Source organism: Ochlerotatus camptorhynchus, unplaced genomic scaffold (assembly GCF_037179485.1).
Source record: "Ochlerotatus camptorhynchus isolate MF236.1 unplaced genomic scaffold, CSIRO-AGI_Acam_v1.1 ptg000569l, whole genome shotgun sequence".
NCBI lineage: Eukaryota > Metazoa > Arthropoda > Insecta > Diptera > Culicidae > Ochlerotatus > Ochlerotatus camptorhynchus.
In genome coordinates, this window is record NW_027041050.1 from 1735206 (window position 1) to 1753893 (window position 18688).

Here is an 18688-nt window from a genome sequence, read left to right on the forward strand (position 1 = left end):
ATAATTCATATAACATACTTATGAATATTATAGCAAGTTAATAATGATATTCATAACTACACACAAAACAAAAAGAATGTGTCCTTGAAAATATTGAACTTTTCTTTTAAAAGTTCGCTTAAATTTGGTAAATCAAGATGAAAAATCTTATTCCTAGAATATATCATTTAAATCAAAAGTGAAATCTGGTTGATTTCCATTTAAAATTAAAAGTGTAAACTTTTAAAATTAGAATAGGTTGACTTTCAGTGTGGCATTGATGCCAATTCCATGCGTCAGTCTTTTACCATCCATTCTGCATGCACTGTTCTGGATTTCGCATAACAACACAAACACGCGAGGTGTGAAGATTCCGAAAAAAAAAATTGTTGAAATATAATAAATTACATTTCCGCAGCATCTGAGCTAAACAGTTAAGGTAAGTGTAGAAGCAGTGGAAATGCGTAGAGAACCAGAGTTCGTAAATGTATACGAGAGCGACCGGGAGAGCGGGACTGATTCCTCTTCCGAGGAAGCGCAGGACGAAGACGAGAAGCAGGAAGAGCAACCTTCAGTTTCGGCGGCTGGTACTGTCGGAAGAGGAACGGATTGTAATGCAGGTAATTTTTATCATACTCCTACATATTTTCGTGTTATTAGGTTTTGGATTTTTTAAGGTTATGTTCTCTGCAATGAGATAATGAATAAACTTCGGATCTACGCTTGGCTCATATTATTTATTTACGGGTTTATATTATTGCAATAAAACTGTTGCCATTAACTTATTTTTTTATCGTTTCTTTCATTATTTAGAACACATAAACGAAACATGCGAAGTCGAAGAGGTGCTTCCGAAAAAAGTGAACCAGAATATTAGGTGTTCTTCAGACCTTCCGGAGCATTCCGAATCGAGTGGGACTTACGACGGTGGCTCGGCTAGTAGCTGCTCTCCAAGCTCCCCTCTTAAAGAGCAGCTTGACGAATGGAAACTGAGCAACAGCATTTATGTGCTATTGAAAGGTACGTTAATTGTTGTTTTTCTGAAGTGTATGTTGGCACAGAGGAATACTCTATAATCCACGTCCACGCAAACCAACATCGGAATTTCTAACGATATTTAATTTTTAATTTTAATTGATCAATCTTTCCCACGGTCTTTCCTAATATCTGTTTTTTACTTAAATTCGTTATTTCAGAAAAAGGACTAGAGTATGAAGACCTGAAACAAGTTTCAATAGCAGATGTAAATGAACTGTTTGAACCCTGTCGAACGGGAGAGAAGTTCCGACTACTGAACAAACTACGTAATTGGCCCTCATCTGCACAGTACCAGCCTGCTAAAGAAATTTGCTCTAAACTTAACTTCGCCAAGTCACAGGTTCAAGCGCAAGACCTCGACAGATTATTAAACGTTAACGAGAAAGGAAAAATAATAATGCGATATTACAGTAAATACCAAACTGTAAACAAAGTGATGCAAAAAGAACTCAGTCAGATTATAGTCGACTCGTATATCGCACAAGGGAAAAATTTCCCAGTCGCTGATATGGACAAATTCGCAGAACTTATCGTTGCTAAACTTGGCTCTGAAAGAAAAGTACTCTGCTAGTTTTGTTATAGACAATTTCCATTATGATTCGTTCTAATTTTGCACTTTTTAATTTTTTCAGGAAACTTATCTGTGTCCGCGTGATAAATCTATCGGAAAGATAAATCCGTCAGGTCTGTTGTATCATCAGTACTATAACTCAAGTGACCGGAAAGCTCTCCAGTCACCACGCAAGAAGAAAGTGAAACTGCAAAACTCCAACGAAAGTGACGTATCCAATCAAAAGTACGGCCCTGAAGGTAAATATATCGACAGTGAGCATGCATAAGGGCGTAAACGCGATGATCGATTTTCTCTTTTGTTAATAACTCGCTAGATTTAACGTTTCTCGGTACGTTTGCTGTTGCTTTTGATAGGCAATACAACCTGTTACAACTGTGCCTTAAACAAGTTCTAGAAAATTGTTTCGCTTAGCTCTTTGATCGATTCTCTTCATCGACTTTCTCTTTTGACAACCACTGCTATTCAAACAGATTTCAAGCTATTTTTACCACATGGTTTGATAAAGGAGGTTCTTATCTATCGTTCAAAACGTCAAATACAACAGGGAATGGCTTTGCAACTGAGTTAATAACGAAAGAGAAAGTCGATGAAGAGAATCGGTCAATGCAGATAGGATATTTTGAAATGTTTATCAAGAGTTGAAAATTGTTACACTTTGTTGTGATTTTGGGACAGATATGTTTAAGAACGACAGTATACTATTTAGTTTTTTTTATTATTTAATTTGTTTTATTTAGATTTAGTTTCGCTGAAGGAAGATCAGGCATGGCTACAAAATAATAACACACCTTTAGCCGATGTCAAGGAGAAGTGGAAGAAAACTTATCCGTATCGGTTGCAGATGATCAAGGAAATCCCTAAAGCACAGAATAAAATTTCTAAGTTACTGGAATCTTGGCCACGTTTTGGAGACTCGGAAGGTCCTGTCTATGTAAGTAGAACAATATTTTCAAGTTAGAAATGTATAGAGAACCAACCAACCGAGGGGGGGCGACACCTCTAAATCTTAATTCTAGATGCTCAAAAAATATCACACTAGCGAATCAATCTTCGGCAAATCTTCTTTCATTTCTCGCATCTATTTGCATTGCGCGTAATCTTTTTGCAGAAAATCTTCAGAAGCGATATAAACTTTATTTCTATCTATTAAGCGTGCGCGCACATAACAAAAGACAATATTTTCTGCATCGCAGGTAGAGTCGCCCCCCTCGCAACCAACAGTATGTTTTTTGTGTTCTTCGTACTCCATGTTCTCCTAGTTCAAACTATTGTGAACTTCTGTTTGATAATAGTTTACTTATTACCATATTTATTAGACCGGTGCAAATTTTCACGACAAAGCTTAAATTGGTCCTCTTTTTGCCCCTGATGAACTTCTTTTCAGTTTGCTATTTTTAGTTGCATCAGAAGCTGACTCAACAATTTTTAGATTATATGTATGGAAAAATATATGAAAACACACTGCTTCTAATTCAATCATATATATTAATTATTCATTAAATGCTGCCACAACCACAAAAGAAGCAATCTATAGTTCACAATGTGAGGAACAACTTTCTCGAAGGCAGGAAATCTATTCGACTAAACAGAAAAAAAAGTTATTGTTCAGTGCAAGAGGTTTTTTGTTGATATTGTTATTCCGCAGCAAATAGAAACAAAACCGTCAAACTTTTACCCGCTAAGTGGAATCGATTTCCCCCGTCAGCAGCAAGGTAGTTCCTCACATTGTAGATTTAAAAAGGTTTCAATGTGGTTTTTGTAGAATTGAATGAATAATTTATATACATTGCGCATTTCACACCAAATTGGACTAATAAGCGCGTTTTCACTTATTAAAAAGTGTGATAAAATTGCAAGTTTACGTCTAATGGTCGTGGTGTCTTCGGTGCACTTATTCCTTATGATGCAAGCAATAAGTGCTCCGAAGACATCAACACGATTTGACGGAAACGCGCACTTTTATCACACTTTTTGCATTTTTAGGACAGTCCAGTTTCAGCTGCAATCAGCAATATATGGTTGAATGAGAACCAGTGTTTTTTATATATGTATTTACATATACAAACTGTAAACAGTTTCAGCCAGCTGCTTGCACAACCAAATAATTTCAAACTAAAAAGGGGGCCAAAATGGAACCGCTTAAGATTTGTCGTAGGAAAATGAAAAAAAAATTACACCGGTTTATCATAACTAATATACTCTGTAAATGTTATTATCGTGTATTTAAGTGAATATTAATAAAAAAAAATCTACCGTTTTTATATTTGTCTATCTATAGATTGATATCGACTATGAGTTTCTGAATCCAGGTAATGGAAATAAATTGCTTTTGTTGTGGACTTCATTTGCTGATAAATTTTACCGTCATGCATCGACCGTTGTAATCCGAGACGCACCATGTTTGGAAATTGTTCAAAAACTCAAGCAGCCGGATATCTCTCAATGTAATAATAATTTTCATCCAACAATACATCATTATTTCATCAATGTTACTTTTTTTAGGTTCTCGGAACTTCCTGCTGTACAAGCTCTTCCCATGTATAGTCAAACCCAAACGCGTGGGACATAAAGTATTGCCATCAATTATCCAAGCGCAACAGGACTCCGTGATTCATTGTATAACTGCTAACGATATTGGCCCTGCAATTGAAGAACTAAAAGGCCATAAGGATACGTTTCAACCAAAAATTATTGTCGTTGGGCCGGAAGACACCAACCTTTGTCAGTTTTACGTTGTGAAGGACAATATTTTCTGGAAAACATGCTCTTTCTTGAAGTGCATTGATCTGGTGGTGAAAAGCTGCCTAGTGTTTGGACTGGACTTTTCTCCATATAATGAGCTGTTTTGGGTATTCGTCCGAACACACTTTCTGAAAGAAGAGAAAGTGAAACACTCCAAATCCAGCGCCATCATCAACCTCGAGCACATCTTACAGCAATGATATGCTTTATTTGCAACTCAAGTTTCAGCGAGGCAGCGATCCTGATCAAACATCTGAAGAAAATTCATGGTACACCGAGCTGTTTTACATATAAGTGCGCTCATTGTAATCCTAATCTTAAATTTCAAAATATCTATTGTTACCAAAGACATCTTAAGTTAAAGCATGAAGCTAAAAAACCAGAACAAGAGACAAATCCAGACTTTCATGGAGAATCTAGCTTTAGGCCCACAGAAAAACAAGCCGCAGAAAGTCACGAAAGTACAGAAGAGACAAATGTAGGCGTTCATGTAGAATCTAACTGTAGATCTGCAAATAAACTTGTAGAAGAGGATGAATCTGTTACAAAAACTAGAGATGACATGCTAAATAATGTGAGGGAATCGTTTTTTTCATTTACCCTTGGACTTCATAACAACAGTAATTTAACTAGAAAAAATGTGATTGATATACAAACCGATGTGACCAGTAAAATAATACGACCAATGCTACAAACAATATCAGATGCTACACTACTTCACATACCAGATGAGAGCAAAAAAATCGAAATTCAATCTCTATATGATAGTTTATCCAATCCATTTGATTTCATTGCAACTGAGCATCGCATGTTTTCTCAATTGATAAAGAATGATTTGTTCAAGCCACCAAAAATGTACACAATTGGAAATGAACTTGTGGAAATGGTGATGCATGGAGAACCCACAATAGATTTAGAGCAAGTTAGAGGATGCATCCTGCCGATTAAATTCCAGATAAAAAAGTATTTTGAGACGGGGACTATTTTTACAGAAACAATACAACACATGGAAAACCTCGAAAAGTCAGATACAATAGATAATTTCATAAATGGCACTTTGTGGAAAGAAGTTAAGCTAGGTTATTTAAATCGTATCGTTATTCCGTACTTTTTGTATTCTGATGATGCCGAAATATGTGATCCTTTAGGATCAAATGCTGGGACTCACAAAATTTGTGGCTTCTACTATCAGTTCCCCACTATTCCAACTCATCATCTGTCCAGATTGGAGAATGTATTCGTAGCAGCTTTTATAAATTCGAATGATTTTGCTGGATATGGCGTAGAAAAGTCAATTAAACCGCTTGTTGATGTTCTAGTTTCACTTGAAAATGAAGGCATAGATGTTCAAGTTGGAGGCAAAACTCATCGGGTGTATTTCGTATTAGGCGCTTTATTGGGTGATAATCTTGGCTTAAATATGCTCATCGACTTTACAACATCTTTCAGCTCGTTTTACTATTGCCGATTTTGTAAAAGAAGCAAGGCTGAAATGGAGAATGATGTTGTAGTTCACTCGGAGTACATTAGAGATGTAGAAAACTACGAAGAAGACATCACGGCTAATGATTTTCGTAAAACGGGAATAAAACGTAAATCTATTTTTCATGAACTTAAATACTTTCACGTTACCAAAAATGTTGGAGTGGACCTTATGCACGATATCTATTCTTCTGGTGTATGTAAATATGATTTAATGCTAGTTTTAAATTATCTACTACATAATTTAAACATAACTCTGGAAACCATAAATTATCGTAAACAAATGTTTAAGCTCGGATCATCAGAAATGAAATACTTGGCTAAGCCATTCACAACAAATCATATCAAGGAGGGTAATTTCAAAATGTCAGCAAGGCAAATGATGAGCTTCGTCCATTTTTTCCCTTTAATAATCGGTGATAAAATTCCTGAACGCGACCCCGTATGGTTATTTTTTTGCTCACTATTGAAAATAATTGATCTGATTTTACTTCCCAAATACGATAGAGAATTGCTCGAAAAATTGAAAAACGAAATTGAGAATCATCATACACAATATTTGAAGTTATTTCCGGATGCGAAGCTAAAACCCAAATTTCATTTTTTGCTACATTATTGCGATTCTATTAAAGAGAAAGGCCCTGTTAAATACATGAAATGCTTCAAATTTGAAGAAGAGCACCAACAACACAAGACAGTTGCACGAAATGTAAAGACAAGAAAGAATATTTTACAAACTATATCAATTAAGGCATGTCTCAAATTTTCAAATAACATTTATACCAATAGTTTCTTCAAACATGACATTCAATGTGAAAACTATGTACAGTTACAAATAAGTCAATTAGATTATTTTAATAAACTTAATGTTTCTAATATCAATCACCAGACAGTGAAAATATGTAAATCTGTTATATATAAGGGTACGTTTTATCAAAAACATGATTTTTTAACAGTATCAAATGGACAGAGTGTAAAACTGTACGAAATTCATGACACAATCATTATAACAGATAACAAATTCCAGTTAGTTGTTGCTGAATATCAGATCATAGGTTACAGAGATCATTTTGTGTCCTACGAGGTAGGATCAAAAATGGATAATTTTGCCATGTTAGACGCAGATATTTTTGACGGCCCTCCAATTCATGTTTACCTACTGAACAATGGTAAAAGCTACATACGTGTTAAGAAATATTTTAATTAGTATAGTTAATAACCTGTATAAATGCATTATTTAAAAATAAAACAAAAAATATAATCTGTCTGAAACCTTTTATTTTTATTACAATCACATTTTACAACAGAATTATGAAATTATTCATGTCATTTCAAAAATGTTATCATTTTATTATGAGAGTACATCGCAGTTATCTCGAATGTCAACACTTTTATTTGGAAAGTATTTATTTGTTCCTACAAAATAAGCAGATTTTCACATTAAACACGAAATGCTTTGGATTTGACATTTAAAAAGTTTGAACGAGAGGAGCACCTTTTAAAATAAAATTATGACCAAGCTCTTGATGTGAATGTTACTAAACATTTGCAGGGAAAGCTTTGAACTCTCTACCAAAAAGAACTAATGCGTACTCTTATTTTAACCAACGTTTTTCTTAAATCTGCAAATGTTTTTTTTTTGTGTGTACGCATTATGATTTTCACAAGTAAATACGTATGTTGTTCATTACACATGAATATGATTTTCATAAGACAACTTATGAAAATCTTAAGTGGTATGATGAACAAATTCCCCTCCGAAGTCATAAGATAAACTTATGATTTTCATAACAGATCCTTTTGTCGTAAAGTCATTAGTCATTCTTATGGAATTCTTAAGTACTTTTGCCTCAGTGTAGTCCAGCTCTCTTCTTTGCATTCTGGACGTAGCTGTGCGACATGCCGATCTTTTTAGCCAAATCACGGCTTGAGACGTTGGGATTTGCTTTAATCATCCGCTTCACCTTTCCCTCCGTCTTTTTGTTCAACGGTCCCGGTTTTCTTCCAGCTCCTTTGCCGTGGTCCAACGTCAACCGCTCCTGGAACCGCTTCTACACTCTGGAGACGGTTGAATGGTGAATGTTCAACATTTTTCCCAACTGCCGGTGCGACAGGTCAGGAAGTTCCAGGTGTTTGGAAAGAATTTGTTCTCTCAACTCGCGTTGGTTCACCTCCATTTTCGTTGAATCGAAAAACACGACTTCGAGTTTGACCGAGAGTTTGACAGCATGTACACAATACACATCAATGAGAAAGTGTGCAAAATTTGGTTGATTTTTACCCAATGGTAAAAAAGTTATGCCCTGTTGAATGTGTCGCAATAATTTCGTGTTCGCCCTTTATACCGTATGCGTGATAATGTTTGCACCATTTAACAATGTCAAAATTAAAAAAAAATCTCAAAAATTTCGATTTCGTTTTATTTATTCAAAGTGCGCTTCCGGAATGCACGGCAGGTTCTAATAATGTAGTCTGGATCCATTTCTCTCCAGGTACGGGTCAATGTTTGTCTGAGGCTTGCTGTACTCGGGTGGCGTTTAGAACAGGCCTTGGCCTTCATGACGCGCCATATTGAGTAATCTAGCGGATTAAGATCGGGGCTGAATCAACAATCAATTCGAAACTAACGATTTTGAATTGGCTCACTGCTTGACTAGCCTATTGGTCCCAAGCAAATCGATTAACGTACCCCATTTTAGTCAAAATTCTAGTACTACACAATGTTTGTTTTGATTCGCTATGAAAGTTTGACAGATAAAATGAGGGGTTAGTGGATTTTCCTATGTTTCGAGGGGTGAATCGATTAGCTTGGGACCGAAGATAGTACCAGAACTGAGCCAAAAAGTTGAGCTCGTTTCTTCGGGACCTTCTGGTCTTAGAGTTACCTCTATGGCTGAATGGCGGCCACATATTCTTCGCCCAGAACGGAAGATGTTCCTGCAACCACTTCTGAGTGCGTTTCGAGGTGTGGCACGGAGCTTGTTGAAATACAATGTTTGGCTTTGGACCGTACTGTTCTTTTATCCACGGAAGAACATACTTACTTAAAATCCCGATGTAGACCACCGTGTTGACCTTGTCGTTTTCTGGAATGGACACCGGGTCCATTGTTTTGCCATCGGAGGCCACCAATCCAAACACCATAACGCTAGCAGCATGCTTGGTCAGATACACGTTCTTGTGCTCGTCGGCCACGTCTTTTACCGGAAGAGAACTAATATACCGGTCGGTTCTGGAATTTGATACGGGATCGACGGTAAACAAGATTTTCAGTTCAAGATTTTCTTGCATCGTTCGTCTCGTAGCTCCTGGATGCGGTTGGTAATCATATGAGTTTTTTTCTGTGCCCTCGACTTCGAACCGCAATCTTCCTTTACGATCTTCCGTACCGTAAAGTCACGTGTTCCTTTGAAATTTTCCTTATTGAACGCACTGGATTCACCCGAATCTTCCTTTTGATAGCAGCGATAACCCTCGGAACCCGAGCTGACCTCGGACGACCTGTTCGCGGATACTTGTCCTTTCTTTTCTCGGTCTAAAACCCTTTTGACGGTCCACCGGGACACTCACATGGCGATTGAAATGTCTTTTTGCGACATTTGCGGGTGGGACAAATCACGAATACACTGCCACTTCGTCATGGTGCAACTGTCAAACTAAGTAAATCATTTTCTTTTATACACAGCCTACTACGGTATGAGCTATAGGTTACGTGAATGCAAAGAAAACCAAGGCATTGTATGCACAGGTGAAACGGGAACCTTATTTGTACGATGGTGCAAACATTATCACGCATACGGTAGTGCCTCAACATAATGTCCCTTATCCATTGCGTTAATAGAAAATGTTACAAAATTCAACAGATTAGTAGTCGTTGAACGTCTTTTAACAAAACCATGCTGTTTGTTATCTGTCAAAGTCATAGGAAAAGTTATTCAAATCGAGCAGAAGACCTGTCAAATGGATAAGATGTCGCCTCTTTACCCAATAAACCACTTCATTCGAGTAGTTAAAATGACGTATAACGAATAAGACATTATTTTGAGATTTTTTTCTAGAACCACAAGAAAAGTAACCAACATTTGTGCGTTTCATAAAAAAATAAAAATTAGTTGACCCAGTTTTGTGAAATCGCTGGTAGAAAGTCACGCTAAAACTGCTTGACAAAGTGGTCAACTCAGTCTCTTTAGTCCCAAGTGCATCTATAAGTGTACCCCTAGTCTAAATTCTAGTACTACACTATGTTTGTTTTGATTCGCTATGAAAGTTTGACAGATAAAATGAGGGATTCGTGGATTTTCCTATGTCTCGAGGGGTCGATTAGCTTGGGACCGAGTACCATAGCTGAACCAAAAAGTTGAGCACGTTTCTTCGGGACCTTCTGGCCTGGAAACTAACGATTTTAAATTGGCTCACTACTTGACTAGCCAATTGGTCCTTCGGGATCTCTGGTCATAGAGTTACCTCTGTGGCGCTAGTGTGTATGTGAACATCCTATGTAAACTGTTTCTCGAGAGCCTGGCCATATAGAAAGTTGCTGTCTTCAGCAAAGTTGTTCTGGTGACCAAGTCCTTTCGAATGGTGGTCATATTATTTCAGAACTCTCTCACTACGCGGTGCTAACATAGAGGTAACTCATGTGGAGGCCGGAAATCGATGCCAGACGCCATTTTGTAATCCAAGATGGTGGTTATCAGTTCAAGAAAAACTGTCAAACACCCTACAATATGGGTATTTCCGAAATGGTGACGACATGGAGAAGCCGGAAATCAATGCCAGACGTCATTTTGGAATCCAAGATGGCAGCCATCGGTTCAAGAAAAACTGTTGCCAGCGCCGGTGATGAAGTGGTAAGTGTGACTGTTTTCTCACCCCAATGGCAATGGGTCTGGGTTCAATTTCAGCCAAGGTCGGTGGGATTTTTCGGAGGCAAAAAAACCCCTGGTCACGTCTTCCTTTGGAAGGGAAGTAAAGCCGTTGGTCCCGGCTCATGTGTGTTGAATGGGTGCGATATCCTACGCAGGTGTGGAAGCTGCCTTCTTGCACATTCGATTGCCGTCAATGGATGGCAATCGATGTCCGTCGGTGATTGGCACTAGATTGTGTGAGTGCATGTTATGCGGCCATGAGAGGTGACGACAAAAAGGCCATTATGAACGGCATAACGGACACGATGACTGGTGATGGAAAACGAATGGCCTGGGTCAAAGGACAGTGACCCAAATAACGTCTTTCTAGGCTACACACACCGATCGTTAATCGTCAAACAACCATCGAGTTAAACGGTCGATAAAGTCTCTGGTTAAATATTCAAACAAGACAAAGCCTAGAAAACATTACTGTGCAGACATAAGCTACTTGAAGATAGTGAGAGGAAAGTGAAGGAGAGCGAGTGAAAGAAACGGACAGCAGGTAAATTCCCGGAATCACCATTTTGGTTCAAAGGTCCTAATGTGAACCGTTTGTATGTTAGGACCCCGCTGTAATTTTTATATAGTACCGTTGAGGTATACCTGGTAGACGTACCGGTAGGCTACGCCAGTTCCCAGCCAAATAAAGATAATTCCGGCACGAACCGCCGAACCCGAGTCCTTGAACATACTCGGTGGCCCAGCCAGCATCAAAAGGTCGAGAGAAGTTCAGTAGCGCGCCAAGGAGGTATCCGACGCCGCCAAAGGAGAAAAGGTAGAAGGTGCTATGAGGAATAAAAGTGTCAGTAGGATCCGACAATAAAAGTGGTAGCTTTGAAAAGTGAAGTGCTGTAGGAGTTTTTACTGTACCAAGTGCGATCATTCCTTGCCACGTGGAAACCTAGTTCGGTAAGCGTGCCGACCCTGAGGCGGCCATTGTAGTTAGGGAGTCTCAGGATTGCTCCTAACTGAGGTGGCTAGTACTTACAGTCTGACGTTTGCTTATGGATTCCATGGGAGTAAAGAGCTACAGAGTCGCCGTCAACGCCAATTCCGGAACAAATAAAGGTAACACGAAAGTATTGTAGCACATTTAATTTGCTCTCAAATTTTATATATATATTTCAAATAAAAACCAAATTTGTAGGGTGGTTCAATCAAGCAAAGATGGGACGGTTATGCAAATGTCGGCAGTATAATTCTGCGTGAAATTCGATTAATCATGGATTTAATTCAAAAGTGCGTCAAATATGGTGCCTCCATGGTAATGTCGAAAAGTTTGATCCATTTCTTAGTTAAATGGCCTTTCAAATCTGTTTTGGTAGTACAATTCGAAAATGGGAAAGGAAGGCCCAGCTCCTGGCCCTGTTAGAGTGAGCAGACATCGAGTCTTCTGTACTTAAGTAAATTTTCAGTCGAATGCTAGTTCATCACTTAGAGAATGCAATGCAAATTTGTGGTTGATTAATTTATTGCACAAGCTGATGATTGAGTTGTATGCTACTGATGCCCTGAATCTCATCGAAAGGGCACAACAACTGGTGGAGATGAACCAAGGTTGGAATGCCGTACCAGGATCGGAGGTGGATATTGTCTGTCAAACGCAACGCTTCGCAGGTCGGTACTAGCAAATATTAGTTTTGTGCTGTGCGCAGTAACCTTCCAGGAAACTAACTTTGATTTCAGGTTATCGATGAAATGGTGTCGCTGGTGGTCTTGTCGGAAACAACATATTCGAAACAAATACCTACAATGAGACGAACATCATCCTTCTTTCTCAATAACGTTGACCAGCAGGTTCTCACCGTTTATCAGTGCCTCGACAATGAAGGCAACCTATAAGATGTTTTCATAATCATAATTTACTTTACCTTGAGATGTGTAAGCACTGTCGATTTTTGCACTAGGGCCAATAAGTTCACACGACGATTAGATGCACCAGTATTTGGCCTTACTGGAAATGCATAAAATATTGCCTAAAATCGAGTTATTTGCTGTTTCAGCAGTTTGTTAGCCATATGGGTAAGAATATTACCCAATAGGAGAAACTATAATTTGAAATCAATACTAAACCTCAAAATTACCAAAACGTGATCTGATATTATATACTCAGTACATGCTTCTCTACTCATCTTGAATCACAAAGTTCCTAATATATTCATGATATATTTACATTTACTATGATTCTCCGCTAGGGCCAAAACACATTCACCCATATTCTTGCTCTAGTTTGAACCGTTCGATCCACCCAAAACAAAAAATATGGTTCGAACGAAAACAAGCATATGGCTGATTATTTTGAGATTTTCCAAAACTTAGCGAAATCAGGGAATTAGGGGCGAAAAATTATGGTATTAGTTTTTCTTTTCTGCAAATACGGACATAGCACGACATAGGCTTATTTTTCAACATTGTTGATTTAATTTATTGGGAATTACAGCTTCTTTGTCCATATGGTTGGTTATAAACTACAGGAAAACCCATGGGTGAGATGGGTGTCATATAAAACAGAAATAAAAAGCAGAAGCACTGCAGGTTGGGACTTTTGAACCTATCGATCTGTTCGGCCAATATCGTCATTTACGTTAGCATCTGCAAGGGACATTGAAATTAGGATGATGTTAAGTATTTTACAAGCTTCCAAGTAAATTAATCTAAACTTACTCTTTCCATCACACGCCACAATTTTGACTTTGTCCACTTTGGCGAATTCATGCACCTCCCGAAATTCGACATCATTCAGCATCAGCGTCCACACGTTATCGCAGAAGCGGTAGGTGTTCAACTTCGCTGCCTTGAACGTTACCCTGGATTTGACTCGGTTCGATAGGGCTGCATTGATGGATTTGTCGAACTGAACCAACACTCGGACTGCCAATGCCGGGGTAATTTGACCATACTATAACATATTTTTTTAGAACATGATGCATATCAATAATTTAGTCGAGCCTTCATTTTGTAAAATTCCATACGGAAGTCATGCATGAAATAAGAATGAATTAACTTACCTGAATCAGCTCGTCCAATGTTTCCTGCAGTGTATTTCCAAGTGTGGTATTACGATACAACTGATAAGACATGTTTTAGCGTAGAATAATGAATATTTACTATAGCAATTCAAATAAATTAACTTTCTTGACTCCGATACTACGATCGGTTTGGGTTCTGCCCACAAACAAAACCAAAACAACAGCCATCAATCGGGCACGGAATTTGACGTTTCTCTTTGAATCGTTCTTCACATTTCATCTGAAACTCACTGTGAAGGTGAAAGCTGCACACGTTCACACATTTTGCCAAGAGCTGTACTTGTTGCAAGGTGAGTAGAACCTGTGGGTGATGAGAAGTTTTTTTTTTTTTCAATATTGACTGCGCTGAAATAATAGATTCATCGCCATCAGTTGAGAGCAAACGCTAACTGAATTTTGCGTAATGCTCACCCTAATAAAAATTGTTATGGTTATTAAGCTTAACGACGTGTTCCGGTTATCATCCAAACCATTTGTAGAATAGTTGAACCATTTGGGTTCCCGTAAAAAAAAATCCAATAAAAATACAATGATTTTCATTGTCATTGTAACAATGATATTTACTGTCGAAATATTGGACATTTTTGTCCATTACCATAAAATCACAAAGAAATTCATTGTTCACAACAATGAAAAACATGGTATTTGAGAAATTTACAGTAAAAAAGGGGGGTTGTTAAGCATCTTAACAATAAAAAAAGTGATTTTTCTGGAACAAATTTGATCTCTTCACACTAATTTTCATTGTTTGAGCATTGTATGTATAGTTAAAAATTGAAGTTTATGTTTTCTCCCGTACAATAATTTAACAATAAATTTTAATGTACACGAAATTCAACAGTAAAAATCATTGTAATTTCGTTGTTTTATTATAATTTTTTTTTCGGGTTACCATTCGTTTATGGTATTTTTTAAAAGTGCAGTCCAAGGGTTTAGACAACTTAGATATATTTAAAATATCATCATACATGTAGAAGATAGAGCCTCGGAGAGAGCTTATTGTCAGCTGGATGGCGGCAGTCCCATACAAACATTTGAAAAACCATGACGGGTTGCTTTAAACGGTCCCTTTGCCAAAACAATAGAGATCTCCAGACTCGTCTCCAGATTCACAAGAGTGTGTATGAGACTGCGTAATTTATTTTTAAGAAGTTGTGATACCATTTTTAATCTTCTTTGGATTCATAAGACTAGTTACGTTTAACGCACGAATAATAAACTACTTTAAAAGGTAGATCCACTAGCACGATCTACCTTTTAAAGTAGTTTATTTCATTCCTCGTCGAACGTTCGACAGAGCAAGTTTGCTTAGGCTACTCTCCCGCCGCCGCAAAAGTGTTTTTCGGAAAAAAGTGGATTTTTTTTCTCTCCCCGATCGGAGTTTTTTTTTACACCTTCAGGTGTGCAGTGCCACAACCATCTCAGCCGAGTCTGAAGATTGGATTGTCCAACGGTAAAACTATCAACCACCACCTAGACATCGCATCATACGGCATCAAAAGGTCATCACCCGTATACACCGTACAACGAAGCAGCAGAACTGCAGATACGGTCTATACAGACCGGACGGTGCCCTTTGTGCTAAGCCACGTGCTGCAACAATAGAGCGATCATCTCTGCTTCATCGCACAGTGGAGTTTGTAAACGCGCCATCCCGGCATATAGAGATAAGTTAATTTTTTTCTCAGCCTAATTCTTTTTTTTTTTTTTTTTTTGTAAATATTTTTTTTTTTTTTGTTTGGTTTTTGATTTGCTAATATTAAGTAATCCCCCTGCAGCGTTGAATTTCCTTTCTTACAAATTATTATTTTTATTATTATTCATTATCTTATTTAGTTTTTTTTTGCACATATTTTATTTTACTTTTATTTTTTTAACACTGAGCAATTCACTCACAGTGTTGACTTCCTTTTCTTGTTGTTTCCTTTCCAATTTCAATCCATAGATTTGAAATTTGTGGAAAATATAAACATTTAATAACTAAGATTGCAACCAATTCCGTTGCGGTGGTATCTTAAGTCACCGCAATGGATGATACAAATAAAGGCGGGGGTCTGTCGCTTGACATCTCTGATGATGAGTCAATAAAGTCTCCCTCATTTGAAAAGCTTGATAGCTCTGAGGAAATGGATACCCTCGAAGAGCACCTTGATCAAACCACCAGCAAGAACACTGGAGCCTATCCAAAAGTGAAATCTCTACCACAGCCCCCTTCTCCTCCATCGCCGCCTTGTCCACCATCGCCGCCTTGTCCTTATGTGCCCCCTACTCCACTCCTTCCCCCGAAAATATCAGCGACCCCCCGCCACAAGGCTTACCCTGATGACTCGAAAGGTCCGTGGGTTGTTTTCTTCCGGCCCAAACAAAAACCTTTGAATATTTCTCGGATTTCGAAGGATCTGACAAAACATTTTTCGGCCGTAACCGATATCTTTAAGGTGACGCCAAACAAACTGCGCGTTACCGTTGATAACCTGAAACAGGCAAACCGAATTGTTGCCTGTGAGCTTTTTTCGATCGAATATCGAGTCTACGTCCCCAGTTGTGACGTAGAAATTGAAGGAGTGGTCACCGATTCGAGTCTGACTTGTGAGGATTTCCTGCAAGTCGAATCTTTCGGCATTTTCAAAAACCGTGCCCTTCCGAAAGTCAAGATACTGGACTGCATTCAACTGCAGTCAGTGTCGCACATAGGCACAAACAAAAAGTATACCCTCTCAGATTCGTTTCGTGTGACCTTTTCAGGATCGGCATTACCTGACTACGTCACAATTGGGAAGGTTCGACTACCTGTACGCTTGTTTACGGAGGGTCCTTGTCATGCTACACCAATATGCGTTTACTGTAAGGATGCTCCGCATGCTCTGAGTGATTGCCCGAAGTACAAACAGCAGGGAGAAAAACTAAAGCGGTCCTTGCAAGCTCGCTCTAAGCGCTCGTTAGCAGAAATTTTGAAAACGACCGCTTCATCTTCCCAAACCACCCCAAAAAGCAACAACACATTCTACCTCCTGCCAGATGATGATCAGGGCTCTGACTCAGAGGTTGGTGAGAGTAGTCCTTTTGTCTTTAACGGCAACACGAGGAAGCGGTCCAAAACAAACGTCACGCAAAAACCTCGTAAGGCCTCTCGTACGGACTCTCAACCTACCTTGACAAATTTAAGAGGTAGCGGAAATGTAGCAAAACCCCCACCACCGGGATTTCAAGTTTGTAATTTTAACAAAGACTTTCCGCCACTTCCGGGATCATCTAAAACCCCAGATATCCCAGTTTTTCAGCCAGAAAATCAGCTAAATAACCAGCAAGAACATGATGCCATGTTCACGTTTTCTGGAATTGTGGAGAGCATCTTCAATATATTCAACGTCTCTGACTCAACTAGGAACATTATTAATTTAGTGCTTCCATTTGTGAAAACTCTTTTGAAGCAACTAGCTTCTAGGTGGTCCTTCCTTGCATCGATCATATCTTTTGATGGATAATTTTCCGAATGAGGTCGGAGATATGATCTCTCTTCTTCAGTGGAACTGTAGAAGTCTTATACCGAAACTTGACGCATTAAAATTTTTAGTTCACAACTCACTTTGTGACGCATTTGCTCTTTGTGAAACATGGCTTTCTTCAGACACCGATCTCCCTTTCCACGATTTTAACATTATTCGCCTTGATCGAGCAGATTCGTATGGAGGGGTGCTTCTAGGGATTAATAAGCTCCATTCCTTTTATAGAATCGATCTGCCTTCCGTGACAGGCATTGAAGTTGTCGCGTGTCAGGTAAATATTCGAGGTAAAAGCCTCAGTATTGCCTCAGTATATTTTCCTCCGAGAACTGCGATTTCTCGCCAAGGTCTCTCAGATATCTGCTCAGTTTTATCTGAGCCTCGGTTGATCTTAGGAGATTTTAACTCTCACGGTACAGGCTGGGGGGAACTGTACGACGACAACCGCTCAACCTTGATATACGACATGTGCGACATCTTCAAAATGACAATTCTGAACACCGGGGAAGCAACACGAGTAGCCAAACCTCCAGCAAGAGTAAGCAGATTAGACCTCTCACTTTGTTCGAGTTCACTATCGTTGGATTGCTCGTGGAAAGTAATCCAAGATCCCTACGGTAGTGATCATTTGCCAATCAAAATTTCTATTACCAATGGTTCATCTTCCACTCGCTCGGTTGACATCGCGTACGACCTCACGAAAAACATCGACTGGAAAAAATTTGCGGCCACGGTTCTCGGTGGTATTGAATCGGTTGAGATACTCCCTCCGCTGGATGAGTACTCCTTTTTATCGCGACTTATCGTTGACTGCGCTCTTCAAGCACAGACGAAACGCGTTCCGGGTGTTTCCATTCGCAGACGACCTCTCACTCCGTGGTGGGATAAGGATTGCACCAACGCGAACAGCGAGAAGTCCGCCGCGTTTAAACGCTTCCGCAAACACGGTAAGGTCGGGGATTTCGAGCGGTACACCGACCTCGAGAAAACTTTCAAGGGCTTTGTTGTGACGGCCGAGAGTAATGATGAATACAACAGCTAATCGACGAATTCAATTTATTTAACCACTTTTAATTAATAACTTTTACATCTTCATCCGCGTCTCCGGACATGATTTCGGCGTCTCTCCAGTAACTGTACCGCACTTCATCTTTTTCTGTTCACACACGTACAAGGCTCAATGACAACTCGGGAAGGTGAGTAATTCAAGGTATTGGCAAAATAAATCAAGATACTGAATGCTAAGGTGTAACATCTCTCCCCCTTGAGAAAGAAAAATTCTTCGAGCCCGTTGCAAAAATTTAAAAAAAATCACAAATTCAATTTTGTTGGAGCCTTCACCACCCTGGTAGAACGCCTCAAGGGTTGTGCGACTTCCGTTGCTGGGATTGATCCAGTCCTAGTATTCGAAGGGCCTTCCATTGGATCTGG

At 38.9% G+C, this 18688-nt stretch overlaps 2 protein-coding genes across 2 annotated transcripts; one reads left to right on the forward strand and one right to left on the reverse strand.

The window, feature by feature from the left end:
• The first annotated feature begins 439 nt into the window (after positions 1 to 439).
• On the forward strand, positions 440 to 12353 carry LOC135713590 (uncharacterized). The gene is made up of 6 exons (XM_065236720.1): positions 440 to 599; positions 793 to 999; positions 1176 to 1576; positions 1650 to 1827; positions 2329 to 2522; positions 12207 to 12353. Exons 1-6 carry the CDS (start codon positions 440 to 442, stop codon positions 12351 to 12353), a joined length of 1287 nt encoding a protein of 428 aa, XP_065092792.1.
• Positions 12354 to 13147: 794 nt separating this feature from the next.
• Positions 13148 to 13881, reverse strand: LOC135713575 (transcription initiation factor IIA subunit 2-like). Its single transcript, XM_065236705.1, has 3 exons — positions 13734 to 13881; positions 13390 to 13624; positions 13148 to 13317 (listed from the first exon to the last, which is right to left on the reverse strand). Exons 1-3 carry the CDS (start codon positions 13803 to 13805, stop codon positions 13277 to 13279), a joined length of 348 nt encoding a protein of 115 aa, XP_065092777.1. The 5' UTR covers positions 13806 to 13881; the 3' UTR covers positions 13148 to 13276.
• Positions 13882 to 18688: the final 4807 nt, after the last annotated feature.